Source organism: Trichechus manatus, unplaced genomic scaffold, assembly GCF_000243295.1.
Source record: "Trichechus manatus latirostris isolate Lorelei unplaced genomic scaffold, TriManLat1.0 scaffold00003, whole genome shotgun sequence".
NCBI lineage: Eukaryota > Metazoa > Chordata > Mammalia > Sirenia > Trichechidae > Trichechus > Trichechus manatus.
The window spans coordinates 34,400,911-34,428,764 of NW_004443939.1; the positions used below are offsets into that span (position 1 = coordinate 34,400,911).

At 37.4% G+C, this 27,854-nt stretch overlaps 1 protein-coding gene across 1 annotated transcript in view; it reads right to left on the reverse strand.

Annotated features, from left to right (window-relative positions):
* The window catches only part of TTLL7 (tubulin tyrosine ligase like 7), a 166,100-nt gene that overhangs the window by 96,843 nt on the left and 41,403 nt on the right, over window positions 1-27,854 (reverse strand). Inside the window, exons 2-3 of the mRNA XM_004369093.3 lie at window positions 4,729-4,929; window positions 4,393-4,524 (exon numbers count right to left, since the gene is read on the reverse strand). Of these exons, the coding sequence (XP_004369150.1) occupies window positions 4,393-4,524; window positions 4,729-4,753 (157 nt within the window). The 5' untranslated portion in view covers window positions 4,754-4,929. The remainder of the gene's footprint in view (window positions 1-4,392; window positions 4,525-4,728; window positions 4,930-27,854) is intronic.

The following is a 27,854-nucleotide window of genomic DNA, read 5'->3' on the forward strand; positions in this document are numbered from 1 at the left end:
ATTTTTTTGTATATAAATATTTTAGTTCATGGTATTTCACTTGCAAAATATCTATCAGTTTATTGCATACCTTTATTTTTAGTTACAACAGCTTTATCTAGGGTCCAATTATACTCAATAGTAACAGAGAGCTGTTTTTAGGTTACACCCAAAATTCTTAGTTTCAGTCATCTGAGATTTACAGGTACAGAAAACTGGCAAAGGGTTTGGTGATTATTTATGGCACAATGAAAACACAGACACAGTTGAGAACACTTCTATTCAGGAGAATGTACATTTACAGCTTTTTTGTGACCTTGGGCTAGATACAAAAGTGCAAAGGTAAAAATAGCCCCTGGTCATCAGACCTATCCTATACTTCCCACCTCCCTAGTTCAAATTATTTTTAGCCTTTAAAATCAAGTCATCTGTGTTAACTCAGGATATGAAATAATGAAGCATAATTCACAGAAGAGGTTGGATACAGCCCTCATCTCTGCGCCCACCTCTCTAATCCTATATGCTTAAGAGGAAAGCCCCTTTGTAGTACAAACTATGTGTTCCTCTAGAATCACTTAACATACTGACCTTTTTCTGCCAAATAAATTTCAACTTTAGGATAGTGGTAAGCAAAATACTTAGGATAATTTTGGGACTCCAACAGAATTCTGAGTCTTAATGCAACAGTGTATCTATGTAGCAGGACTTCAATGTTTTATTTTTATACGTTTTCTTTTTACTGGTACCCTGTATGTGAGGACAAATGGTAAAGAAGGATCAATTGTCTGAATGACTTGCCTCAAGTATGAAACTGATGACCAGACACCTGTTGGCCTCAAGTCCTGGGGGCTCTTGATTATTTTTGGCTGAAGAGGAAGAAAGGATTTTTTATGCAATAGTGCCTGTAATAACGGGCATAAAAGAAGAGGGCCATGGTTGGGGGTGGACATGGTGGAGGAGGGAATTGTTGAGTTGAAGTTGCTGTTTACCATGACAGGCTTGATGGAACCTGGGATTGTTCTAGAGGTCCAGCTGACAATGTACAACAAAGGGCCATTCCTCTCTCATCTGCCACAGATCACCATACAGCTTTGGCATCCTGAAGGCCCAGGAGCTGCTGTGACACCTAGAGCTCATATGGAGGGCAAGGGCACTAGTAACAAACCTGAAACACATGCTTAACTTGTTCACAAGCAGAAAACCTCAAAAACAATGCCAGAACAGGCACTCAGGAGCAGACCTGGTCCAGAGTACATGAGACATACTGCCTGAGGACTCTCAGAAATAACTGGGGAGACCTTGATGAGTGAAATGGAACTCCACCAGCTATGGAGGGGTGGCAAAACGAGCTATTGAAATTTGGATATTAATGTATACACAAGCCAGTGAAGGCTGGGAACATTCAAGTTGTGCAAGAAATTGTGGAAAAGATAAACTCTCTTTAAATCCATAAAATCAAATTTGTAAGGTAAGTCATATATAAATCTCTTTTATTGTGAAATTCAAAATTTGAAGAACGGGACTTAAAATTGAACTTCAAAGAAAAAAATACAATGACAGAAATTAAACTGTCAGTTTCTTCAATGAAGCAATTTAATCTTATTTTTGTTTGAATGGAAATTTTAGAAATCAACTGGTATATTTTTAAGGTCATCGTCCTCCACTGCGTAGAAAATCAATCCTTTTAACATGTCAGTTCCAAATAAAAGGTTATTGATAGCTAAAGTCTAAAATCTTTGCTTTTAAATGTTGGTCTTTTAGGATATCTCTTTATAAAAGAGGTGACATAATGGCATTATATTTAATTTCTACCAAATAAGCTCCCTATTGATAAAATAGGAGCCCTGGTGGTGCAGTGGTTAAGCATTCAGCTGCTAATCAAAAGGTCGGCAGTTCGAATCCACCAGCTGCTCCATGGAAACCCTGTGGGGCAGTTCTACTCTGTCCTATAGGGTTGCCATGAGTTGGAGTCCACTCTATGGCAACAGGTTTTTTTTTTTATACCAACCATTTTTCTCATCCATTTGCATACTTACGTACCCCTCCTTAATCTTTCCTGTCCTCATTTAATAAAAATTACAAAAAATACATTCCTCACAAATTTTTCCTACTTTTTTTTGCAATGACCCATAGAGCTTTCAGAGGCTGTTCAGGAGTTATAAAAGTGGAGATACACATAACAACTCTTGAACTTCAGAGACAGAAGTTGCCTTAATGTCCCTCATTTTAAATTTCAATTCTTTATTTAGGCAACATAATATAATAAAAACAACACAGAATTCAGAATCAAAGTAAGTCAGGCTCAAGTCCTACTTTTGCCAGCTGTGTGACCTTGGTTAAGGTACTAACTCTCACTGAGTTTCAGTTTCTTCAATTGTTTTAATAGTAATAATACTTTAGGTCATTAGCCTGTAGCAACGGACATTATGAACAATAATAATATAAAAATTCCCAATGTACTGATTATAGGAATACTGTGACGATGTATTTCACTATTTTACAATGTGTCTCCATGAGGAACTATGAGAGAGATTTCTCTCAATACTCAGGAATAGAATAAGTTGTATTTACTTTGAAAAACTGTATTATGTCATCTTCTGGGAAGTGTGAGTTTTATAATCGATTGTGTTTCAATATTTTCTTTCATGGCCAGGAAACTCTGAGCTAAATCCATACCCTTCTCTAACAATAGTGGGTGTCCTTGGAATGTATTTTGTGTTCTGATCAGCCACAAGATTCATCTTATTTTACCATTTTTATTTTTTATTATTTTATTAATTATTAACTATTTTCCTATTTTTGCCTTTTCATGTAGAATATAGAATCATTCACCACAAATCTATTAGCCAGTTAAAGCTCATTATTACAGTGAGGAAGATGGAGTGAAGGAGAAAGAAGGGAGAAAGAGAGCCCATTTCACAGCGTTATTTAGATGGTTAAATGAGGGAATACATGTGAAAATATTTGGTCAAATATAAAGGGTTAATAAGTGCTTGGCTGATAACCAAAAGGATGGTGATTCGAACCCACCCAGAGGCTCCACGGGAGAAAGACCTAGTAACCTGCTCCCATAAAGATTAGGACAGTTGTACTCTGTTACATGGGGTCACTATGAGTCAAAAATCGACTCGGCAGCACCTAACAACAGCAAGGATTAATACTAAAGCTAGTAGCAATCAGAGTGTTCTACATGAGGGAACAAAGGAAACACTGGGGCTAAAGTGTAGGTGTCCAGACTATGGCCTAATTATCTTTCCATTACATGATTCAACCTGTCAAGGGAGCAGCAACTAAATTCCAAGAAGTAAACTGTTGTGTTTCACTAGGTTAAATAAGGGAAAAGCAAGGCAGCATTTTCTCCTTGACACATGTCCAATTTTCTCTCCGCCCCCCTTATACTTAGCTCTGTATTCTCCCAACAGTCCCTGTACAAGGCTCCAAGCTTAATCAGCAATGCTAAATACAAGTAAGCAAAGAGGCATGGGTATCAGTATGAAGAAGGCTAATGCAACTTCAAACATTAGAAAAATTACTGGAAAAGTGAAAGAGCTGCATTTGAATAACCTTCTTTGGATCCAGATTGAACTCCACCAGAACCTTAACAGTAAACAAGAGGAAAAAATATTACCACCACCCGTCAATCACTTTTATGATGTCACCTTACCCTTGTTCTTTCACTCTAGAAAACATGCTGCAAATTAACCCTGAGCCTTTCACAACTTTTCACCCTTCCTCGCTACTTTGCTTAAAGTTTTCTCCTCTGAGAAACACTTTTTTAAATACAGTGTTGGGAGATCTCAATTCCAAGGAAATATTCCATCGACTGCTGATGAAGTTTGGTGAATTACTTAACTATAAATAGAAATAAGACTCTCATAGATTAAGATGGGTAAGAAGAGTTAATATCTGAGACATTCAAATAATTTTACTCAACCCTTTTAATGCAAAATTATTAAAGAAGGAGAAAGGTTATTTGAGTACTTATGATATTTGTAATGTGTTTTGCAGTGCTTAATTTAAAGGAGTTAATTCTTCATTTAAAGGAATTAATTCATTTTAGCCACAACTAAAAAAAAACACACTAGAATGATGCAATTTTCTAAGCACATCTATATTTAAAGATTAGAGATATACTCATTGGCTTTTAATGTTCATATTACTTTATACTTGATTTTAAAAGTATTAGACAAAAACATACCTGTTTATCCTATCCATTTAATAACTAAATCTTTCAGCTTACAGTGATGATCCATTTGATTGATACGTAAAATATCCCAAGAAAAAAAATTTATAGGAGGCATTTAAAAATCCATTCCATAAAGATAATTATCTCTCTGAATTTCTACATTATTTTCAACACCAAACTAATTTTTCCTACAATTATGAAAATCCCATGATTCTGAGGAGACCTACCAATTTCAAACTTTGTCCCAGCAACATTTGCTGTAATAGTTCCCTTCTTTTTCTTCTTTCTGACTTTCCTTTTCATTGTGCTTTGATAAGGCAATTCTGTATCCAGATCCCGGTGAGAGGTTCCCTGAATAACTTCAATGGAAATGTAAAACAACTAAATATTAATAAAATAACAGAAATTCCATTCCAGAGAACACAAATTCCCCCTAAAACAAGGTAAAATTCTAACTCTGGTACTTTAAAAGTTCCCAATTAATTTTTAATACTTAAAAAAATTAACAGTAATGATCTATAACACATCCATATTTAGTAATGTGGTTAAGTCAATCTGCTTACCTCCTTCTTGAGGCAGAGATGGCATTATTGTCTATGCTGATTACCAAGTAGTGTGTGCCACTCTACTAGCTCTCAGGAAATCTGGAAGACCTGCATTAGTCTAAGTAGGATATGGCCCCAAGTCACTGAAAGTTCCTATCATATTATCTGGGTGGAATCCTCAGATTTCAAGGCGCTGAAGTTATGGGATTAAGAAGACACCTGTAGGGATTTTAAAACAAACTCATTTTAAAACAAAACAACATCTATGAAAAATTTTTTATATATGCCAATATGATGGTTTTTAAAAGTCAAGTAAAGGCAAAAGTCAATGTATTCAATCGACAAATAGGTGTTAATCAATTAATTAAAGTTTATGCAAAATGCCAAGTGATGGTTCCCTGTCCTGAAAGAGCATATAGTCTAGTGGAGGAGGTTTTATTTAAATCCCATATTATATTTACATATAATAAACAACATACCATACAAAATAACAACAATAACATATTCACTGCCATTTATTGAACACTCACTATCTTACACATTTATATTATGTCATTTAATTTTTCAACAAACTTCTGGGGTAGAAGATTTTATCTCCATCTTACAGATAAACAGTTCAGAAAGGACAAATTTTTGTTTATCTTACTGTGTATGTGGACCTTAAACCTTTATTGCAAAGATAGTAAGTGATAAAGCGGAGATTAAAATGAATATCCCTAGATGCCAAAGCCAGTGCCCTTAACAAGGACCCCTATACAACTTCTAATCCAAGGCTTGACACATAGCTGCAGCATTGCTCTTAATATGACACAGTAAAATAAGGGTCTGGGTAGAAGTCACAGGCTGAAAGAACACAGAGAAAAGGGGTTCTTTTCTTGGGGGGGGATTGGGGGGTTGACTTTATAAAGCAGATCACATTGTAATTTTGCTTTTAAAAATCAGAACAATTTTAAAGGGCAGAAAAAATGGAAGGAGTTATTACTATGATAGCCTTATTTAAGTACATAGGGGAACATTTTTTAATGAATGAACTAATATGATTTGGCTATACTTCAACATGGCCTACATTATACTTCACTTATATTTTCAATATATATGTAGAAACCTCGGCATTTGTGCCCAGACTAGAAGACTAGACTCTGCTCAGTCTACAATATCAGCTTTCTAATTTCTCCCATCATGCTGTAAGAATCTTTGAGTTCTTATAAAATGTCTCTATATACAGTGAAAAATTATAATAAAACAAAACCTATTATGATAAAAAGAGATGATGGCAACACGTTTGTTAATACCAGAAATTCAGTAACATAAAACGTGACTCTCATATACATCACCCCAATATCCATTATTAATAATACAATTCATTATTAAAGAAAAATTAGAATTCAACTTGTTCTCAGGTATCATTTTTACTAGAATAATTCTCTAGGATAATTTAATATCAAAACTAGGGAACTAATATGTATCACAGGTCAGCTGTGGGCAGGCACTGTGTTAACAACCTAAAATAATTTATTTCATTAATAAATCCGGATATGGAAACTAAGGATAGAAAAATATCAGTCAAGGCAACACAGTTTAGAAACAGAAACCCAGGATTTGAACAAAATTCCAATTCTGTCTAATTATATATTGTATTCATTGAGCTTCACTCTTTTCAAAACATTATACTAATACACTATATAGATGTAGAAGAAATTTGCAACCCTATTACAGTATATACTGTGAGATTTTCGGAATTCACAATACTTCACACCAAAGAGTGAAATCACAGTAAAGCTCCCTAACTGATCTCACCTCCCAATTCCAAGGTAAAAACAGACTAGCCCACTTTTCAGAATAAAAGAACAGAGTAGCCTGAAGTCCAGTTTGATTTCTTTCTGGAGGCTCTCTGGTACCCTAGGGAGGTAACTATTTGAGTGTTCAAATCTTCATCCAGCTTCCTGTTACTAGAGTAAACAAAGATCCTCTTTACGGTAAAAGAGCACTTATTACATTAAAAGTAGGTGACAAAGTCAACAAGAGCTGGAGAACAGTGTTTACCTAATTATACTAACAATAAATTAGTAATTGTTATAGGCTCCAAAAAACAGATTTGTTCATTTCTGACTTAAATGATGAGCCAAATGATGTTGATTTGTATAGCACTAAAAATAAGAACTTTTATTATACTCGCTTCCCCTATTTAGATGGGAATTTAAAGCCCTTAAAATTATTCTATCCATATATATGCTTTACTTCATTCCACTAACGGTTTGGTAGATAATGATATAAATAACAAATTCAAGAGATTCACTCAACCATCCCAATTCCAATTATTTCACTTTATTCTAAGCAAGAGATTTGAGATGACAGATTTATCACACCACTCAGATAAGCCATGGTTACCTACTTAGCAAAAGCAGAAACAATGTTTCAGTTATTTCTGAAATACCTTAAACCAGTGGTTTCTCAACCTTAGCTACAAAGGAGAATCATCTGAGGAGCTTTTGAAACCACTGATGCCCAGGCTGTACCACAGACCCCATTGGGGACCGGGCATCAGCATTTTTTAAAACTCTCCAAAGGATTCCAGCGTCCAGCCAAGATTACACTGCTGTAAGCACACAAGGACACGGAAGCAAAACTGATAATAGTTAATTACAACACATGCATATAAAATTATAATAAAAATTAAAAGAAAGAGGAAAACTCTTCTAACTGTACCCCCAGCCAAAAAAAAGCCAAGTGGGTAAAAGTCATCTCTAAAAATTCGAATGTCTTTTTCAACTGAACAAATTGGAGGAAAAAAAAATTAAAAGATCAGCAGAAATTGATTTTTAAGACCAAGAAATAATTTTTATTTTGCAAATAGGTAATCCATTTTCAAAATGAATCAGTTTTACAAAACTTTAAGCAAATGGTTACCTTGAACATAGATACTCCCATTGCCACAATAAAAATAAATAGATTCCCAAGATTGAAACAAAACCAAAATAATTCCTATACATTAGTGCTGGAGTCCCCTTTCTTCCCAGGTCTTCCTGTTGAACTTCAAATCATGACTTAAAACCTAACTATATTGACACTTTTTCCTTAAAGCTTCCTCTAATCATGTCTGAATAAATTCATTTCTCCCTCACTAGTCTATCATACCCATAACCTGTTGCCATCATGTTGATTCTGACTCACAGAGACCCTTTAGTACCTTATGTATATATTATCTATTCAAAAAAAATAAAATATATGTGATGAAAGTTTGTGTCAACATTGTCATGTTCATAACCAAAATCATCAGATTTTTTAAATTTCATTTTGATAAAAATAATATCATTTCATTTATATAAAAGCATAATATGATAGAAAGAGCACTGAACATAAAGTTAACTCAAATTCTTATCCTTACTCTGCCAGTTACCAGAGATATGATTTAATTTCTTAAGATGCAAAAGGAATTGATTCTTTCCAGCCCTAAAGTCTAAAATATCAACCAATGCTAAAACAGCAACCAATTTCTGATGTTTTTTATGACAAGATGAGAAAACATCTTTTGTGTAAGTAATATGAGAGAGGCTTGGACTGTCTCCAACAACCTCCCAAAAATCTATGCCCTAGTGAATGCAATATATGAGCTATTCATATACAGTTATGAAATTTTAGCTTACCCATACTGGTTGTTGTGGAGTTGATTCCAACTCACAGTGACCCTATAGAAATGACTAAAATAACCTAACAAAAAGTTACAACCAAAAATAAAAGTTGAAAATATGTAAAATAACATTAAATAAACAATGTAATAAGAGTTGGTTTTATGGTGAGTGAAGAAAGAAGGGAATTTACAAACCATTACCTACTATGTATTAAGTACTTTCACATAATTTTGTGTTTACTTAGTCTGCCCAAAAAATGCCCCCAATGCATTTTATTCCAGTTTTACATATGGGAAAATTGAGGCCCCATGGCTAAATAACTTGCCTAAAGTCACACATCTGATAGGTGGCAGAGTAGCTTTTCTGTAAAGCTTAGATTCTTTCCCGTCTTTTGTGCTATCTTCAAAATTCAATCTTTAAACATAGCACACTGAAGATTTCATAAAGGAGCATAATTCTACTTGGCTGGATCTACTTTAAAAGCTAGGCGGTGAGGGCAACAAAATCAAGTTGTGGTTTCAAAATGTGGTTTAGACCACAAAGTTGTCATCAAATTTAAGCTCTTTTTGTGGAACACCTAGGCAGCATCCATACCCAGACCGTCTTCCACCTTCTCCTTCATGAACATGCAGCAATTCAACAAACATGGTTATGTGCCTGGCACAAGAAGAACAAAAAATTTCTACCTTGTGGAGCCTACCTACATACTAGTAGGGGAAGACAATAACGATAAACTTATTAAATAAGTAAACTAAACCAAAACCAAACCCGTTGCCATCGAGTTGATTCCAACTTATAGAAACTCCATAGGACACAGCTGAACTTCCCTATAGAGTTTCCAAGGCTGTAATATGGAAGCAGACTGCCTATCTTTCTCCCATGGAGCGGCTAGTGGGTTCAAACTGCTGACCTTTGGTTTAGCAGCCAAGCGCTTAACCACTGTGCCACCAGGGCTCCTCAAGTAAACTAAAGGTGCTAAGTACATAGAAGAAAACTAAAAAACTGGTTAGGAGATCAGGAGTGTGGGAAGAGAGGAAGGAAAAGCGTTGAAATTTTAAATGCAGCATCTAGGTAGGCCTCGTTGAGAATGTGGTATTTCAAGCAAGTTAAAGATTTGTTATCATAAGTGGAATTGATAAAAAATATTATACATATGGGCGTGTAAGTGTGTGTGTATTTGAATATATGGACTCTAAGCCTGTGTGATAGGGAAGGAATGGGAAAACATCACTTTCTGTGATATTGAACAATCTTTGAGCCCTCCAACATGGTTTTTCTTCCTAAATCCTGGTTTTCCTGTGTATATTTTCTATGTTGATTTTAAAACTAAAAATACTATTTTCACACTGGCAATGTATGTGACCAGTTTCATATACTTTGAATAGTTTACTAATTTTCTGACATTTTTTCCTGGGAAGTAGAGGGCAGGGAGAGTCCAACTCCTCTGTCATGGATTGAATTGTGTCCCCCAAAAATATCTGTCAGCTCTGCTAGGCCACAATTCCCAGTACTATGTGATTGTCCACCATTTTGTCATCTGCTGTGATTTCCCATGTGTTGTAAATCCTACCGCAATGATGTTAATGAGGTAAGATTACAGCAGTTATGTTAATGAGACAGTGTACAATTAAACTTCTCTATCTACCCCAGCCTGCTATGGATTATAATAACAATAATGTGTCAGACATTTTTTAAGTCTTTACATACAAAACTCTGACCTCCACAACCCTAAAAGATACATTGTCATTATCCTCGTAGACAGTTTAAAGAAAAAGAGGTATAATGAACAATGATATTGAAACACAATTATGAGAAAATTTAAAAATAATAACTATTCTGGACATTTTCACCAAGATAATCCTCTCTGGATTCCTAAACTGTAATTATCTGATGAAAGATGTTCCTTCTACTTCAAAAAAAAGTAAAGGAATAAACATAGCAAAAATGACATCAAGTTTTTTTCTTTGAGAGTAAAACACTCTCCACATATATAATGCATTATTTGCAGAGAGTATATTGCAAGTAGTCTGAAATTTCACTATTGTTTAATGAAAGTCATAAAAATAAGACAGTTGATTTTTTTTATGTACAAAAATGATTATTTCCAAACATCAGGACAAGGCAATTTTGTCCATTTTTGTGTTATAGCACATTATTAAATTTCAGCACTTGATCCCCAAACCAAATTTGACATTTTTATTATCAAATAATAATGCTTTTCTTACATAAATGAAAGTAAATGAAACATGTGCCACTTTTTAAACATTAAAATTTGAAATGCTTCTTAATCATTTTGAATATTATTCAGATTAGATTTAAAGAGAGCTCTAGACCCGTGCTTCTTAAACTTTAATGTGCATACTGACCATTTGGGGAGCTTGTCAAAGTTCAGATTCTGATTCATTAGACCTGAGAGTCTACATTTCTAACAAGTTCCCAGGTATGCTGGTCCACAAACCACACTTTGAGTAGTAAGGCTCTCAACAGCCACAATATTTAATACTATGATGATGCAATTCTTTTGTTTACTTTAAAGCCCTTCTTCATAACATGCAAAAATTATAAAATTATAAAATGATTTTAAAATTAATGGAGGTGATTGTGAGATTATATATTAATGTTAAAGGAGTCAGTGAGTCCACAAAATAAAAAAGGTAAGTGCCATCTAGAACAGAGATTCTCAAAGTGAGGTCGCAGGACCAGCAGCATCAGCATCCCTTGGAAACTTGTTAGAAACGTATACTCGCAGGCCTGACTCCAGAACTTCTGATTTAGAAACTCTGAAGGTGAGGCCCATCAATTTATCGTTTTACAAACAATCCAAGTGATTCTGACGCAGGCTAGTTTGAGAACCTCGGGACTAGCAGGCCAACAGCTGGGAGAGAGCGTAGACTCCAGTAAAGTGGGGAAACAGCACCACCTGGAGACTATTCACAGGTCTTGATCTTTTGAAGCAGAGCACAAGGTTGACTTGGAAATTACCTGGGCAAAGTAGAGAAGAAAGCATTTGCTAAGCAGGGCTCTCATTTTCTTTTCAGAATATGCTTTGGAAAGCAGCTAGAGAGAAAGACACTAGCTACAAGTGATCTTACTTGCTACTGCAGATAGCCTTGCTAAGTGAGGTGAAGTGTTGCTAACCTAGAAAGACATTTTATCCACCACGTTTCAGCCCAAACCAGCTACCAGTGCTAACCAACCAAGACATTCATTTTAAAGAAAAGCAATCCAGCAAAAATCATTTAACACGAGAGGATTAACAGCAACCATGAAGATTAATAATATGTGCTCTATGCCCAAGTATTGGACCAGGAGCATGGCAACTTGATCTGAAAAGGTCACAGATAGTCCAAAAATGAAGAGAGGGGGAAATGCAGATGAAAATAAGAAAGTGAATGAATGCACTGTGGTACATTCATACAATATTATACAGTAGTGAAAATAACAGAACCAGAACTACATGTGTCAACATGAATGAATCACAAGCAAAGCAGATTGAAAAAAATTTGAAGAATACAACAGTAGTATATCATTTATATAGTTTAAAATCATGAAAAATAATATATACATACAATTTATATGTTACATATATACATTGTATATATGTGTATTGCATAGAAATTAGCATATATGAAATAAAAGTATAAAGAACCACGTGGGAATGATAAATACAAAGTTCAATGCCTCTTGAGAGGAAGGAGGATGATGCAATACCCAGGCCTGTTCTACAAAGGGTGAGTACTTGTGTTCTTATATATACCTAAGATGATGTAATTCTTTTTATTATTGTTTTGGTGAAAATATACAAAGCAAAAGACACACCATTTCAAAAATTTCTACATGTGCAATTCAGTGACATTGATTATATTCTTCAAGTTGTGTGACCATTCTCACTATCCTTTTCCAAATTATTCCACCATCCTCAACATAAACTTACTGCCCCCTAAGCTTCTCATCTAACCTTTAGAGTTGCTGTTGTCAGTTTGAATCCACATAGATAATTCTTTAAAAGGGCACAATGCTCAAGGAAGACATACTTTACTAATTTGTTAAACTACTGTTTGGTTCAAAGAAGACTTCAGGGGATAGTTTGAGGTTTAAGGTTTGAAGATTATCTCAGGGCAATAGTTTTGGGGTTTCATCCAGCCTCGCTGGCTCCAGAAATTCTATTGAAAATTCTGAATTCTGTTCCACATTTTACCCCTTTTGATCATAGTTCTTCCATAGACTCATTGATCAAAATGTTCAGTAAGGTAACTGGGCATCATCCAATTCTTATGAATATGATGTAATTCTTAATATGAAGAATAAATATATCATTATCATGATTTAGCCTTTTCAAATAATAAGTAGAAATGAAACATCCATAATACTTTTGTTTGAGTCCTTGTGTGTCTCTTTGGAAATACTGTTCTCTAAGTCACACTGTTGAAACTTAGGTCTAATCCTAACTCCTAAGTCACTGCAAGGACTGTAAGAGAAGTAACATAAGCCAAATTACTTTCTGATCAATTACACTGGCAGTAGTATGGGGCTTGATGAGTGAGGGACAAGAGTGGAGACAGTCTTAAGAGGCTATCACAAAACTCCAAGAGAGAGATAAGAGCTTGACCATAGATCAAAGCAATATGGAAAAAGACACCACTATTACAGAATAGGAACAAGACTAGGTGACCAAAAAGGAAAAAGTAATCTGGAATGATTTCCAGATTTCTGACTTAGAAAATTGGATAGAAGATGACACCATTCACCAAGAGAAGGTGTGTAGGAAGAAGAGTCAACCTAAGAGCTATGATAGTTAAGATTGTATGCCAACTTGATGGGCCATGATTCTCAGTGTTTTGGCAATTGCATAACGTTGTGATCACTTCCCTGTTGAAATTCGGTATGTCATCACACCCATGATGGGATCTGCTGTGAGTAGCCAATCAGTTGAAGGGGAGTTTCCTTTGGCATGTGGCCTGCATGAAATACAAGTGGACATTCTGGCAAGGCTTGGGGGCTTTTTGCTCGTGCTGGATCCTGCAGCTGGCTCCTGTTCGACTGACCACAGGTTCTTAGGACTCTAACTAGCAGCTTAACTGTGGTCTTGCCTGCCGATGTTGGGATTCATCCATCTTCACAGCCTGTAAGAAACAGCCCTACTCTCTGACCTGCTGATCATGAGTTCACCAGCCCCTGCAGCTACACAAATCAGGAGAAGCCTCTATCCTGACCCACGGACTTGGGACAGTCCAGCCTCTACAACCTTGTGAGCCATTTCCTTGATATAAATCTCTCTCTATATATATATTTATGCGCTTTACTAGTTTTGCTTCTCTAGAGAACCCAGCCTAAGACATTTGCTACCAAGAGTGGTTCCAGGGAAACAAAATTGTAAGGATGAGTTTTTAAATTGGTTCTCAAGTCTGGTTAGTCTTAAAGATGTTGATGATTCTGCTTCCAGTAGTAAAGACGGCATTGCTAATCCATGGTGTGAGGTGGCAATACAAGTACAAAAAATATCACCACCAAAAAATATCTGGTATTGGTGAAAGACGAGGCTCTGGGTGACTGCATGTGTGATACCCTTCTACAATTTTGTCAGAATGAGAACTATAACGAAGCTTGTTGTTTGGTTCTACTTTTGCTAGACAAACTGGTGAAAGAAAGAGATGTGCTCAGGGCTTCAGAGTCAAAGCTCAAGTGCCGCATAAATGACTTCAAAGCTTAAACACTTGTGCTTTGAAAGAAAGCCTTATTTCTTATAGTAACAGAGCTGATATTGCCAAAAACCAAACCCAGAGTCTTACTGTAAGAGTGGCTGAATTACAATGCCAACTCCACTGCCAACCTCAAGAGTGTCTAAAGTTAAAGTAAGGACATTGATTGGGAAGAAACGGGATCCTGAAACTTGGGATGGAGACATATGGGCAGATAATCAGGAAGCTGGAGAGATTGAGCCCCTAAATTCCATTGAATCACTCCCACCAACAGAACCAGCCCTGTCACTCCAGTCTTAGTCATCTAGTGCTGCTACAACAGAAATACTATAAGTGGATGGCTTTAACAAAGAGAAATTTATTTCTTCACAGTAAAGTAGGCTAAAAGTCCAACTTGCCTGGGCCATGATTCTCAGTGTTTTGGTAGTTGCATAATATTGTGATCACTTCCCTGTTGAAACTCACCAGCGAAGAATGTGATCACCCCCATGATGGGATCTGCTGTGAGTAGCCAGTCAGTTGAATGGGAGTTTCCTCGGGCATGTGGCCTGTATCAAATACAAGCAGACATTCTGGCAAGGCTTGGGGACTTTTTGCTCATGCTGGATCCTGCAGCTGGCTCCTGCTCATCAGACCTCCGGTTCTTAGGACTCGAGCGAGCAGCTTACTTGCCTGCCAGTCTTGGGATTCATCAATCTTCACAGCCTGTGAGCAAGAGCCCTGCTCTCTGACCTACCGATCTTGGGTTTACCAGCCCCTGTGGCTACATGAATCAGGAGAAGCCTCTATCCTGACCCACAGACTTGGGACATTCCAGTCTCTACAACTTCATGAGCTATTTCCTTGATATATATATATATGATTTACTGGTTTTATTTCTCTAGAGAACCTAGCCTAAGAGAAGGAATAAGATGATTTCAGTTTTGTATCTACAGAAAATGATGGATAAAAATTAGACAATAGAATTAGTGATTGACTAGAGATAATAAAGAAAACCTCTACTTTTATAAATAAAATTGCTTGATTTAAACGCAGAAAGGTCCCCTCCAAAGCAAAACTGCTCCTACTTCTGTGCTTTCTGACAAGAAAGGACAATCGATTTCAAAATACACAGCTGCCTGATTGGTGAACAAATGACATCATGTAAACAACTGTCATAACAATAACACATTGGCACTGCTCATATTGTGTACAAATCAAAAGAGGTTTTAGAGAAGCTACTCACTCCCTGAACATAGTAACTTTTGTCTCCCTTTCTCAAGCTTGGCATATTCCCAAAAGCTAGATCTGTACTATGTTCTAGACTTGAAAGAAGCATTTGATCAACCACTTCTAAAAACCTGCTAGTAGCCAAGTGCAATATTATGTAAGAAGGATAAACAGAACTATTTATTCATTCTGGTAACAGAATTAATGTTGACCTTGAGCAGCAGTAGCTCCCACTAATGCACTACTTATTTATTTTTCAAATTGCCTTAGTCTGCTTAGTATCTGTTCAGCGTTTATGGTTAAATTGCAGCACCCAGCAACATACTCACTGAGCTCTGTGGAGTGTCTTATCCTTGGAATTTAGCCTAATACAGCAACATTAAAAAAAAAAAAAAAAAAAGTCAGGTAAAAAAAAAAATAGGTAATGATAACACCGCATACCTTGAAGGCGTTTTCCCTTATTAATATTTGTATTTTCAGTACCTAGAATAATGAAAAAGGCAAAAAGCTCGCTCGATAAATGGTGAGTTAAATAAAGTTCAAAGCAAGTAATGGCCATAATTTAGTTATTAAACTGACAGAAAACAAAGTGATTATATAATGTGTCCCTCAAATGCTTAGAGACAAAAGCCCCTTTGGGCACATTTCTCCTTGAATATACTGCAGTTATAAATAGTTCTCCAGGAGTCTAAAAAAACCCACAAATGTCTTTAAAGTTTCACTTGCTCTCCATGAATAGTGTGTCATATTATCAGTTAACTCTTGCATTTCACTCACTTTTGTCAATCAATTTGTCTTTCTCTTCCCTCAACCTGTAAAGAACTGTACCAAATCTAAAAGACTTGAACCTCACATCCTGAAGACATCAATCTATGCTTGACTACACAAAAACCTCTCTTGTTCTAAGCTAGTGAGTTGGAACTCAGGGTGTTTTGGAGCCAATTTTCCCCACTTTTCAGTAATCTGAATCACAAGGTGAAAGACAAGGACTGAGGGAAGTGGAGAATTTCTAAAATAATCCTGTTGTCCATTCTCTGCCAGGAAATGCACAATAGATATCAAAACGTGCAGCTGCTTCACTTGTGAACAAATGACATCACCCAAATGTCATTCAATGCCAGCATTTATAATTCTAAATGTCTAAAACAACCCTTTAACCTCCCTGAAAACCTGGTATTCCTCTTATGTTCCCTATCTTAGTAAATGGCATCACCATATAGCCAAACATATAAGATATAAATACCTCAGAAACATCTTTAACTCTTCTTTTGACTTCTTTGTTGGATACTCATCCAGTGCATACTTTGTTACCAATTTTAGAGCATATATTAGTTTGTATTATTTATATTTCTGCCTACTTCTAAAATGAGTTTTAAATCTCAAATGTACAAAATACATTTAAAAAAAATCCATTGCCTTCGAGTCGATTCCCACTCATAGTGACCCTACAGGACAGAACAGAACTGCCCCATAGGGTTTCCAAGGCTGTAATCTTTACAAAAACAGACTGTCATGTCTTTCTCTCACAGAGCGCTGGTGTGTTTGAATAGCCAACTTTTCTGTTAGTAGTCAAGTGCTTAACCACTGCACCACCAGGACGCATAAAATACATTAGGATGTTAAATAAACCTGTGTGATCCATATCACTTAGTAAGCTAACACATGTGGTACAGACTGCTAGCTACCTACCCAATAGCCATTCACGATTTCTTCCTAGTAACAGAACACCTACTGGGTAATGATTAGGGGTGGCATTGTGCCTAACTAAATAACTACATTTCTCAGAGTTCCTTACAGAAATATGTGGCCATGTGACCAAATTCTGGTTAATTAAATGTAAGCAGAAGTTGTTGGACAGGACTTCCCAGTATGACACCTTAAAAGGGAAATAGAAAATTGGTGGGCACTCATTTATTTGCTTTTCTTCCTTCCAGCTTGGAAGGTAAATGTGATTGCAGGAGCAATAGCAGTCCACAAATTCCTTGGTTTTATCACGGATTTGCCACATCAGTAGTCTTGGACTGCCTACCTCCAAGAGAAAATAAACCTCCACCTTGTTTAAACCACTATTATTTCAGATCTTAATTATCATTGGCCAAAAGCAACTTCTAATGGGCATGCTACTCCAAAAGAAATTATTCTTTTTGTTTCTAAAAAAATAACAAGCCTAAATGCTAAGTCACCTGCATAATGACTTTGGACATCTATTGTTTTTGCCACAGCCTCCATTTACCCATTTTCTGCTAACAACCAACCAACAAACCCACTGCCGTCGAGTCGATTCCAATGCATAGCGACCCTACAGGACAGAGTAGAACTGCCCCATAGGGTTTCCAAGGAGCACCTGGTGGATTCAAACTGCTGACCTTTTGGTCAGCAGCCATAGCTCTTAACCACTACACTACCAGCGTTTCCTTTTCTGTTAACAGTAATCCTACTTTCCTCCGGTGAAGCACTACTCCCCTGCTCTCATTCTATATGTTTTGGGTATGGTTGATGCCAACTTCACTGCAGAGGTGGGCAAATGACCTAGTTCTAAAACAACTGCACAATTCCATCTCTTGACCTCACGAATTAGTTCAGGGATGAGTACAGGATCCAACTAAGGCCTCATTTTCAGACTCCTGAAGAAGTAGGTTCTCTTTTGAGCTGGATTTAAAACTCAGAAGCTACAGACCTACAGTTGCTCTTTCCCATCTTCCCTCTACATAGAGCGAAAGGGTGAAGCCAACATGAATGAGGCAAAGCAGAAGGATGGAGAGATAACAAATCCTTGAACTTTTTAATTAAGTAAACTAAAAAAAAAAAATCCTTTTTTGCTTAAACCAGGTGCCTAACCGATACAAATGATAGTAAATTTAGGTTCCATTTTTTTATTTTGTTTTTAAACAAAAAAAAAACATTACTCAAAATGTCTTTGCATAAAATGTCAGAACTCAAGTGAACTAAGAGCAGGCTTCTTTATGTTTCCTCCATGAGACTGTTGACTCTTAGACAACAGCCTACAAAACTGTCTTTTAATTTATATATTCCTTAATCCCAAACTCAGAACCTGGAACACAGGCACTAACTGCTGAGCTTCTGCTATATATGGGAGCGGGAGGAGAGGAGCGTATAGTTTTTAAGGAGTTCCTGGGTGGTTAATGCGTAAAGCTGCTAATTGAAGACTGGAGGTTCAAGAATGCTTAGAGGTGCCTCGGAAGAAAATTCTACCTATCTACTTCTGAAAAATCAGCCATTGAAAACCCTGTGGAGCACAGCTCTACTCTGACACACATGGAGTCACCATCAGTCAGAATCAACTCAATGGCAATTTGTTCTCTAGGAGATTTTGGGACTTCAAAGTAAGAAATTTTTATTGTAGTAATTTCTAGAATCAGATAAATTTGATACAATTTTTAAATTCCTCTGAATTAAAACAGTAAAATCAAACTATGGTCCAAGGGTCATACAGTCAAAGTTGATAAAGATAAAGGAAAATTCACAGGCCTAATTTGTATACTGGTCTGCATGCCAACTCAGTAAAGCTAAGATGTGTGCATAACTATATGACTTTGGAGGAAGGGAAAGAATAATAAGGCTATTTTGTTTCTAAAGTATTAAACTGGATGCAAAATAAATTTAAAAGATCACCTTCCGAAAGAAAAAAATACTAGTATTCTTTATCTAATTACAAGCCTACTATTAAGAAAACTAATTAAATGTAACTATATTTTAATAAATTTAGCTTATTTTAAAATAAGAATCTTTCCCACATATTACATAAAAATATCCACAATTACTCACAAATAGTACAAATCTGTTTTTTAATCACTTTCTTCTCCTGATTTTTACCTTCCCTTCTCAAACATAGAGTAGTAAATATTAAATCTCTAAAGATATATCACCAATAGTTATCACTTCATTATTTCATTACATTTCTAATTAAGGTAGCATCTTAGTTATATAGTACTGCTATTAACAAAAATACCACAAGTGTGTGGCTTTAACAAATGGAAATTTATTTTCTCACAGTTTAGGAGGCTAGAAGTCCAAATTCAGGCTGCTGGCTCCAGGGAAAGACTTCCTCTCTCTGTCAACTCTAGGGTATGGTCCCCATCTCTTCAGCTTCAGTTCCTCGGTTCCTTGGTGATCTCCATGTGACTTGGCATCTATCTTCTCCATCTCTGCTTGCTTCTCTGTGCCTAATCTGCTTGTTTTATGTCTCATAAATGACTCTTTAAGACACACCCTACACTGATATGGCCTCAATGATATAACAATGAAAACCCCATTCTCAAATGGGATTACATCCACAAGGTTAGGATTTACAACACATATTTCGGAGGGACACAATTTAATTCATAACATTTTATCCTTTGGTCCCCCAAAATTCACATCCTTCTGCGATGCAATGGATTGCTTTTTCTGTGGCCTTTATAGCCATGGTCTTGTAACTCCCACCTAGGTAACTGGGCAGGACTATGTGATAGGGTAATTCTGGCCCACAAAGGGGATTGGTCAGTTTTGCCATCCCACTGGGCTTGTAATGAGCTACCCCAGAGGTGGAAAAGAGAAGAGCCCACCACCACCAAGGAAGAACAGCTAGGAGCCAACATGTCCTTTGGACCCAGGATTCCTGCATTGAGAAGCTACTGGACTCAGGAAACACAGAGAGCACCTATAACTCTGAAGACAGAAGTGGTGGCAGCAGAGACTCTGCAACAGAGACCCGGCAGAAGAGACCCAGCAGTAGGAGATGGCTCAGTGGGCTTCCTGGCCCACGGAGAGAGAAAGCTGAGTGCCTTTGGGCAGAGGCCTAGGGCCAGAGAGAGGTGTGCCTGCTAGCACGACTGAGAAAAGGCTGTCCTAATGGAAGAACTGTATCTTTGAGTGTTCCTGAGCCTCAATTGTAACTTGTTACTTCCCTAATAAACCCCATAATCGTGAGTGTGGCCTGTGAGTTCTGTGTGGTCATTGCAATGAATTATCGAACCCAGCAGGGAAGTAGAGAGTGCCGTAGGAGGGACGGTTGGTGTCAGAATTGATAAAGATGGCAGAGAGAGGAGGCATGTCTGACTCCACCTCATAGGAATCAGCCTTGGGCTGTTGGTCTTGATTTTCCTTCCCCCTTGTGACATCAGAGGTGGTCAGACACTGCCCAACACTGTTTTTACACCTTCCCACAAACAAAACACATTTACCCTATGACATCATTACAAAGGTCTTAAATCAACTCCAAGTCCAAAATCTCATCTTCTGAATCACCTTAATCAAATATGGGTGAGGCTTTAGACATTTTCCATCCTGGGGCAAAATCCTCTTCATCTGTGAACCTGTGTTATCTAGAATACAAGTTATCTGCTTCCAAAGTACAACAGCGGAACAGACACAAAGTAAGATATTTCCATTACAAATGGGAGAAACTGGAGGGAAAGAAGGAATAATGAGCCCCCATCCCCTTGGCTCACCTGAACTGCAACCACACACTCTAGAACCAAGCTGGTGGAGACGTGACTCTTTGAAACCTAGAAGGCCATGGCTCCACCCTTTGAAACCCAGGAATCTGTGGCACCACCCTTTGAAACTGAGGCAGCCCTGCTTCCCATGCTCCATCCAATGGTTCTGCTGATCTCCAAGCTGCTCCAGAGATGGTCATTTTCCCTTCTAGGACAACAAATGTTGCTCCTTTGGCCTGTTTCCTGACTGTAGAATTCATCCTGTTTCTGTCCCCTTCAGTTTAAGCTGATGGGTTTTCCGCTGTGGGAGTTGGTTAGATCCATCAGTCACAGGCTTAATGTCTTTAACAAAAGATTGTGTAGCCATGTCTTTAGTGAAAGCTCTAGGACACATGTCCTTAGTATGTAAACAGAATTTTCCAAACCTTTAAGTTCTGTTTTCACTTTCCACACTTCATTTTTAAGCCCATCTCTTTCCTCTCACATTTTACTATAAGTGACATGGAGAAACTATGCAGTCCTCTAAGATCTTGCTTAGAAATCTCCTCAGCCAAATATCCAAGTTCATCACTTACAAGTTCTACCTTCCACCAAACATTTAAACATAATTCAGACAAGTTCTTTGCCACTGCATAAAAAGCATCATCCTTCCTCCATTGTCCAATCACGTTTATTACTTCCTTTTAAAGCCTCATCAGAAGCACACTTAACATCCATATGTCTAGCAACATTCTCTTGATGGCGCCATATGTATTCTCTAAGACAATATTTACTCTATAGCTCTCCTCACTTCCTTCTGAGTCCTCACCAGAATTGCCTTTGACATCCATAATTCTACCAACAGTCTTTTCAAGGCAGTCTAAGCTTTTACTATTAAAAAAACTCACTGCTAGTATAGGGAGAGCAATTAGGGTCACATAATGTATGTATAAAGTTTTTTATGAGAGACTAACTTGAATTGTAAACTTTCGCTTAAACAACAACAATAAAAAATGTTTTTTAAAAACTCACTGCTGTCGAGTTGATTCCAACTAATAGTAACCCTATAGGACAGGGTAGAACTGCTCCACAGTGTTTCCAAGGCTGTAAATCTTTACAAAAGCAGACAACTGCATCTTTCTCCCATGGGGTGGCTAGTAGGTTCAAACTGCCAACCTTTCAGTTAGTAGCCAAGCACTTTAACCACTGCACCACCAGGGCTCTTCCAGTCTCCATCGATTACCCAATTCCAAAACCACTTCCACATTTTAGGTATTTGTTGTAGCAGCACCCCACTTCTGGTACCAAATGTCTTAGTCTGAGTTCTCTAGAGGAGCAAAACCAGTGAAGCAAATATATAAATACACAGAGAGAGATTTACTTTAAGGAAATGGCTGACACAATTGTGGGGGCTGGCAAGTCCCAGATCCACAGGTCGGGGGGCAGGCTGAAGGCCTCTACTGACTCACATTGTTGCAGGGGCTGACAAACACAAAATCTGCAAGTGAGGCGGCAGGCTGAAGAATTTGCAGGCTTACTTCCCAAGAACCGGAGGTCAGGTGACGAGAAGAGTACAGGGTTGAGAGAGAAATAGTGAGCCTTGCCAGAACATCCATTTATATACTAGAGGCAGGCCACAACCTTCAAGGAAATTCCCTTTTCAACTGACTGGCTGATCGCATCAGATTACATCACGGAGGTGATTATATTATATTACATTATGAAAAAGCTGTCAGTCCAATGTCTGCTAAACCACTAAGAATCAGCCTAGCCAAGCTGACACATACATAGCATTAACCATCACAAGCAGTAAACATTTTTTATTAGGTATTCTGTTGTTGTTAGTTGCCATCAAGTCAACTCTGACTCATGGCTACTACATATGTGCATAGTAAAACTGCTCCACAGGGTTTTCAAGGCTGTAAGCTTTTGCAAGCAGATGGCCAGACCTTTCTTTTGAGGCGCCTCCAGATGAGTTTGAACCACTAACCTTTCGGCTAGTAGTCGAGCACTTAACCATAAGCACCACTCAGAGACTCCTTAGGTACTCTAATAAGATTTTAAAAAATTGTAATGCCTCTTGCTTCAAAAAGCTTAAAATACATATCAAAATATACAAAATATAGATTTTTCTTTCATAGAAGTTACTTTGAAGCTCCAAAACTACTTGAAAAATAAGAATTCATCCAAAGAATGGTTATAACTCTAATATGAGGAATGCTAAGCATACTGCTTGATATACTGATCTTATCAACTGTAAATATAGTCAAGAATGACAGTTGACCCTAGATATCTATAAAATTATAAAAGTAACTATATATCCCCAAAGCACATCTCAGTGCTATAAATTAGATATTATATTAAATCAACAAAACTGCTTTTCCAATGTGCCTCTTTGGCACAAACAGTTTGCACTTGACTACTGACCTAAAGGTTGGTGGGTCAAACCCACCCAGCAACGCTGCAGAAGAAAGGCCTGGCAATCTGTTTCCATAAAATTACAGCCAAGAAAACCCCGTACAACAGTTCTACTCTGAAACACATGAGGTCGCCATGAGTTGGAATCAACTCAACAGCAACGTGTTTGGTTTTGTTTTTTTGGTACTTTTTAATCTTACTTAGCATTCAAATTCATCCATATATACAAGTCAGACTAGAAAAAAATATATATTCTTTAGAACAATTTTAATCACTCCAATGCAAAATTATCATCTAATTCTATCTTGAACTGGCATTGGTGACCATACAACATTGTTAAAATTTATGCTTACATATTATCTTTAAAGAGCTTCATTTTGTCTCTTCTCAGTCAATCTATCTATTCAGTTGATCAAAACAAAGCAATAAAACCAAACTTGCTTACATTAAGAACATGGAAAAGATGAATCTTAAAACAATATACACTTGGTATGCAATTTTAAATACTCTATGTACATTATTGTTTTCTGTAGTTATTTGATTAATTATTTCATTTGAATGTATTCTTTAAACAACTAGAACATCATAAGCTTCTTGAACGCAAAGAACAATGTATTTGCCTTCTTCATAGCGCTTTGCATGTTGGTTTGAATGAATAAGTCCTCGATTATTTATTGAATGAATTAAATATTTGAAACTTTATTCTTTCTCAATCAGCAGACCTTACTTCCATTTCTTGACCATACCCTCCAAGATCTTCAAGAATCTGACAACTTAAAATTGCCATCTGCTGTTAAGTAGAAAGTAATAGGTAGGAATGCTAAATTCAGTCAGATAACTCAAAATGATTCTGTAGCAGATCAAGCCTTGCCAACACATAATGAAGATTATGAACACAGTCATTATTTCATAGGTTCAACTACATTTCATAGACTCAAAATTAATTTAAAATACCCTATAAGCAAAAAATTTCTGAGGGAAAAGAAAGACATGGCAACCTGAATAACCAAGGCCTAAACTAAGGATGTTAAATTATAAAAAGAGGTATAGATGAGGACGGTTATATAAAGAAATATCTACAGGATTTATCTCTAGAATAGAAGTGGGAAATGAGACTATTCCATAATTACCTCTATGTTTCTTTGACTCTAAGCCACATTGTTTCTGTGGTTTTTGTTTGTTTTGTTTTTTACCATTTTAACACCTCGAAAATTCTGATGAATCTTATAATCATTGTCTGCCAGATGACACTCCTGACATAGTTATCATTGCCTGTGCATACACATCAAAATTTGCAAAATTGGTATCAGAGGCTGAGAAAAAATCCCAGGTACAGTAGTGGAACACTTTTTTAAGAAATGTTGCATCAACAACTGGCACAAAGGATGATCTTGTGTGGAAAAACACAAATGAGAACGTTTAGTCAAGAAATGGTTCAGAAGAGTCTGTCTCTGAATGTGAAGAAGTTTCAGGAATGTCTTTATTAATTTACTTATATTTTTCCTCTTTTTCTCTTGTATGAAAGTAATATAATATTTTAAAATCTATGTTTAAAAGTCTATTTCAACATACGTAAAATAAAAGTATAGTACTAAGAATGCAATGTTTCATAGTTTAAATGGCAGGGTCTGGCCCCGCCCACACACCCTCCCCCCGGAGGTAAATAAAATAATAGTGTGCCTTACAATGAATGTGATATTAGCTGTCATGAAAAATAGTAGCTTATTGGCTACCAGAATTTCTAATGTATAGAACTAATGACAACAGCAACCACCTTTGAGCCTTTACTCTATGCCAGCAGTTTTCAAACCTGAACGTGCATCACAATCTCCTGAAGGGCTTAAATAAGATTGCTAGGCCCCATCCCCAAGTATTATGGATTGAATTGTGTCCCCTCAAAATATGTGTTGTAAATCCTAACCCCTATATCTGTGGTTATAATCCCATTTGAGAATGGGTTTTCTTTGTTATGTTAACGAGACAGGATTAGTGTATGGTGTGACTTAAATCAATCTCTTTTGAGATACAGAAGAGATTAAACAAGCAAGCAAGAGAAGCAGAGATGGGGAAGAGTTGCCAAGCCACATGAAAGTCGCCCAGAAGCAGAAGCTCAAAAGAGACAAGGATTTTCCTCCAGAGCCCAAAGAAAAAAAAAGCCTTCCCCTAGAGCCAGCAACCTGAACTCGGATTTCTATTCTAAACTGTAAGAAAATAAACTTCTGTTTGTTAAAGCCATTTGTGGTACTTCTGTTATAGCAGCACTAGATAACTAAGACACCAAGTTTCTGGTTCAAGGCAGCAAGACTCATGTCAGACTTCACTCTTGGGCAAGGCTGAGAATGCTCATGTATTCTTTGACTTGGGAAGGATTAGTTCAGGAGCAAAAGGATGAGCCTGCAGAGGGCTGAGGAGGAAATGACTAACTCATAAGCGCTCCATTTTCTAATTCCAGTTCTAGCACTAACAATCTGTGTGATAACTGCGTAAGGCACTAAGGTTTCCAATTAAATAACTGGGGAAAGGTGAAAACGGAACTAAGACCCTTTCTAATTCTAAAATCTAGAAAACAAAAAATATCTAAAATCCAGAAAAAAGTGGGGGAAAGTATAATTTAGGCTTCACGACCTAGGAAGATTATCTACTCAGGCATCACTCAGAATACAACTCCTAACATTCCAATTAAAATTGGACCCAGATGGTGGAGTGAGAAGTTCAGCAAATATTCTCCTCAAAAAACAATGATAAAGCTATACAAAATTGTCAAAAACAACCATTTCAGGACTCTGGAAAATGACCAAAGGCAAACAACAAATGGAGAAGCTTTTACTCCAGAAACACTACTGCCCTGGGGTGAGAACAGTGGGTAGGGGGTGTCGTGGCTTTTTAGTCTCAGGTTGTTGCCACACAGCACCCTCACCACCAGTTCCATTGGGGCAATAGTTCTACCAGCTCCAGGCAATGCATGAAAACCAGCAGCAGCTGCTGGAGGGGACTAGATTTGGAGCAAAGCATGCAAAAGCACCATGCCCATAGGCATTGTCAAAAACAATAGCATACTCAGTAGCAAATAACCAGGAAGACCAATATCACAGCTGCCTGTCCTTGTTATCCTGGCTGGGGCAAGCAACAGTCTGTCAGACTAACCACAAGTTTAGTAGGGAGATTTAGAGAATGAGACAGACATAGTGAGCCTTAATCCTCGATGATCTGGAAGGCTGCACACTTGTGCAGGGCTGTGCACATGCTCAGGAGACATGGTGAGGGCCCTAGTAATCTACACATCCGTAGCTGACCATGAAACCTTGCACACTTAACACGAGAGAATATGACAGAAGGTAAAAGCCAGGGAAGACTTGTAAACTGCCTGAACTTTGAATATGTTTCACAGCCCATCAAGAAGAGCCCTGGTAGCACAGTGTTTAAGCGCTCAGCTGCTAACCGAAAGGTCTACACTTTGAAACCTCGAGCTGCTTTGCGAAAGAAAGATGTGGCAGCCTGCTTCTGTGAAGCCTACAGCCTTGGAGACCCTCTGGGGTAGTTCTACTCTGTCCTATAGGGTCACTATGAGTCGGGTTTGTTTTGTTCTTTCCCCCAACCCATAAACAAATCCATCAGCAAAGGATGGAAGCCTTACTGGCTCAAGAAAAATCTCTGTGGGACAGATAAATAATAAACTCACACAAAATATCACACAGCTAGCTAAAAAGAAAAGATTTGAACCAGGGCCTTCTAAACTCTACGGCCTGTACTCTTAACATCTTTGAAAAAAAAACCCAAACCTGTTGCCTTGGAGTCAATTCCAACTCATAGCGACCCTACAGGACAGAGTAGAACTGCCCCCATAGAGTTTCCAACGAGCAGCTGGTGGATTCAAACTGCAGACTTTTTGCTTAGCAGCTGAGCTCTTAATAACTATATTTTACTGATATCCTTAAGGATTTGGATATGTGTGTTTATGTGTATGCTCTGTGTGTGTGTGTGTGTGTGTGTGTGTGTGTGTGGAGATATATATATATATGGATTATATATATGAGATATATACGTAGAGAGAGACAGAGACATATTACATTGGGAAATCTGCTGCAAAAGACTTCTTTAAAATGTTGAAAAGCAAACATCACTTTCAGGACTAAGGTGTGCCTGACCCAAGCCATGGTATTTTTTTTTTTATTTTTTTATTGTACTTTAGATGAAGGTTTACAGAACAAACAGTTTCTCATTAAACAGTACACATACCTTTTATAACATTGGTTAACAACCTCACAACATGTCAACACGCTCCCTTCTCAACCATGGGTTCCCTATTACCAGCTTTCCTGTCCCCTCCTGCCTTCTAGTCCTTGTCCCTGGGCTGTTGTGTCCCATTAGTCTCATTTTGTTTTATGGGCCTGTCTAATCTTTGGCTGAACAGTGAACCTCAGGAGTGAATTCATTACTAAGCTAAAACGGTGTCTGGGGGCTATTTTCTCAGGGTTTTTCCAGGCTGTGTCAGGCCAGTAAGTCTGGTCTTTTTCTATGAGTTAGAATTTTGTTCTACGTTTTTCTCCAGCTCTGTCCGGGACCCTCTGTTGTGATCCCTGTCAGAGCAGTCAGTGGTAGTAGCCGGGCACCATCTAGTTGTACTAGTCTCAGTTTGGTGGAGGCCATGATAGTTGTGGTCCATTAGTACTTTGGACAAATCTTTCCCTTGTGTCTGTTTTCTTCATTCTCCCTTGCTCCCGAAGGGATGAGACCAGTGGAGCATCTTAGATGGCTGCTCACAGGCTTTTAAG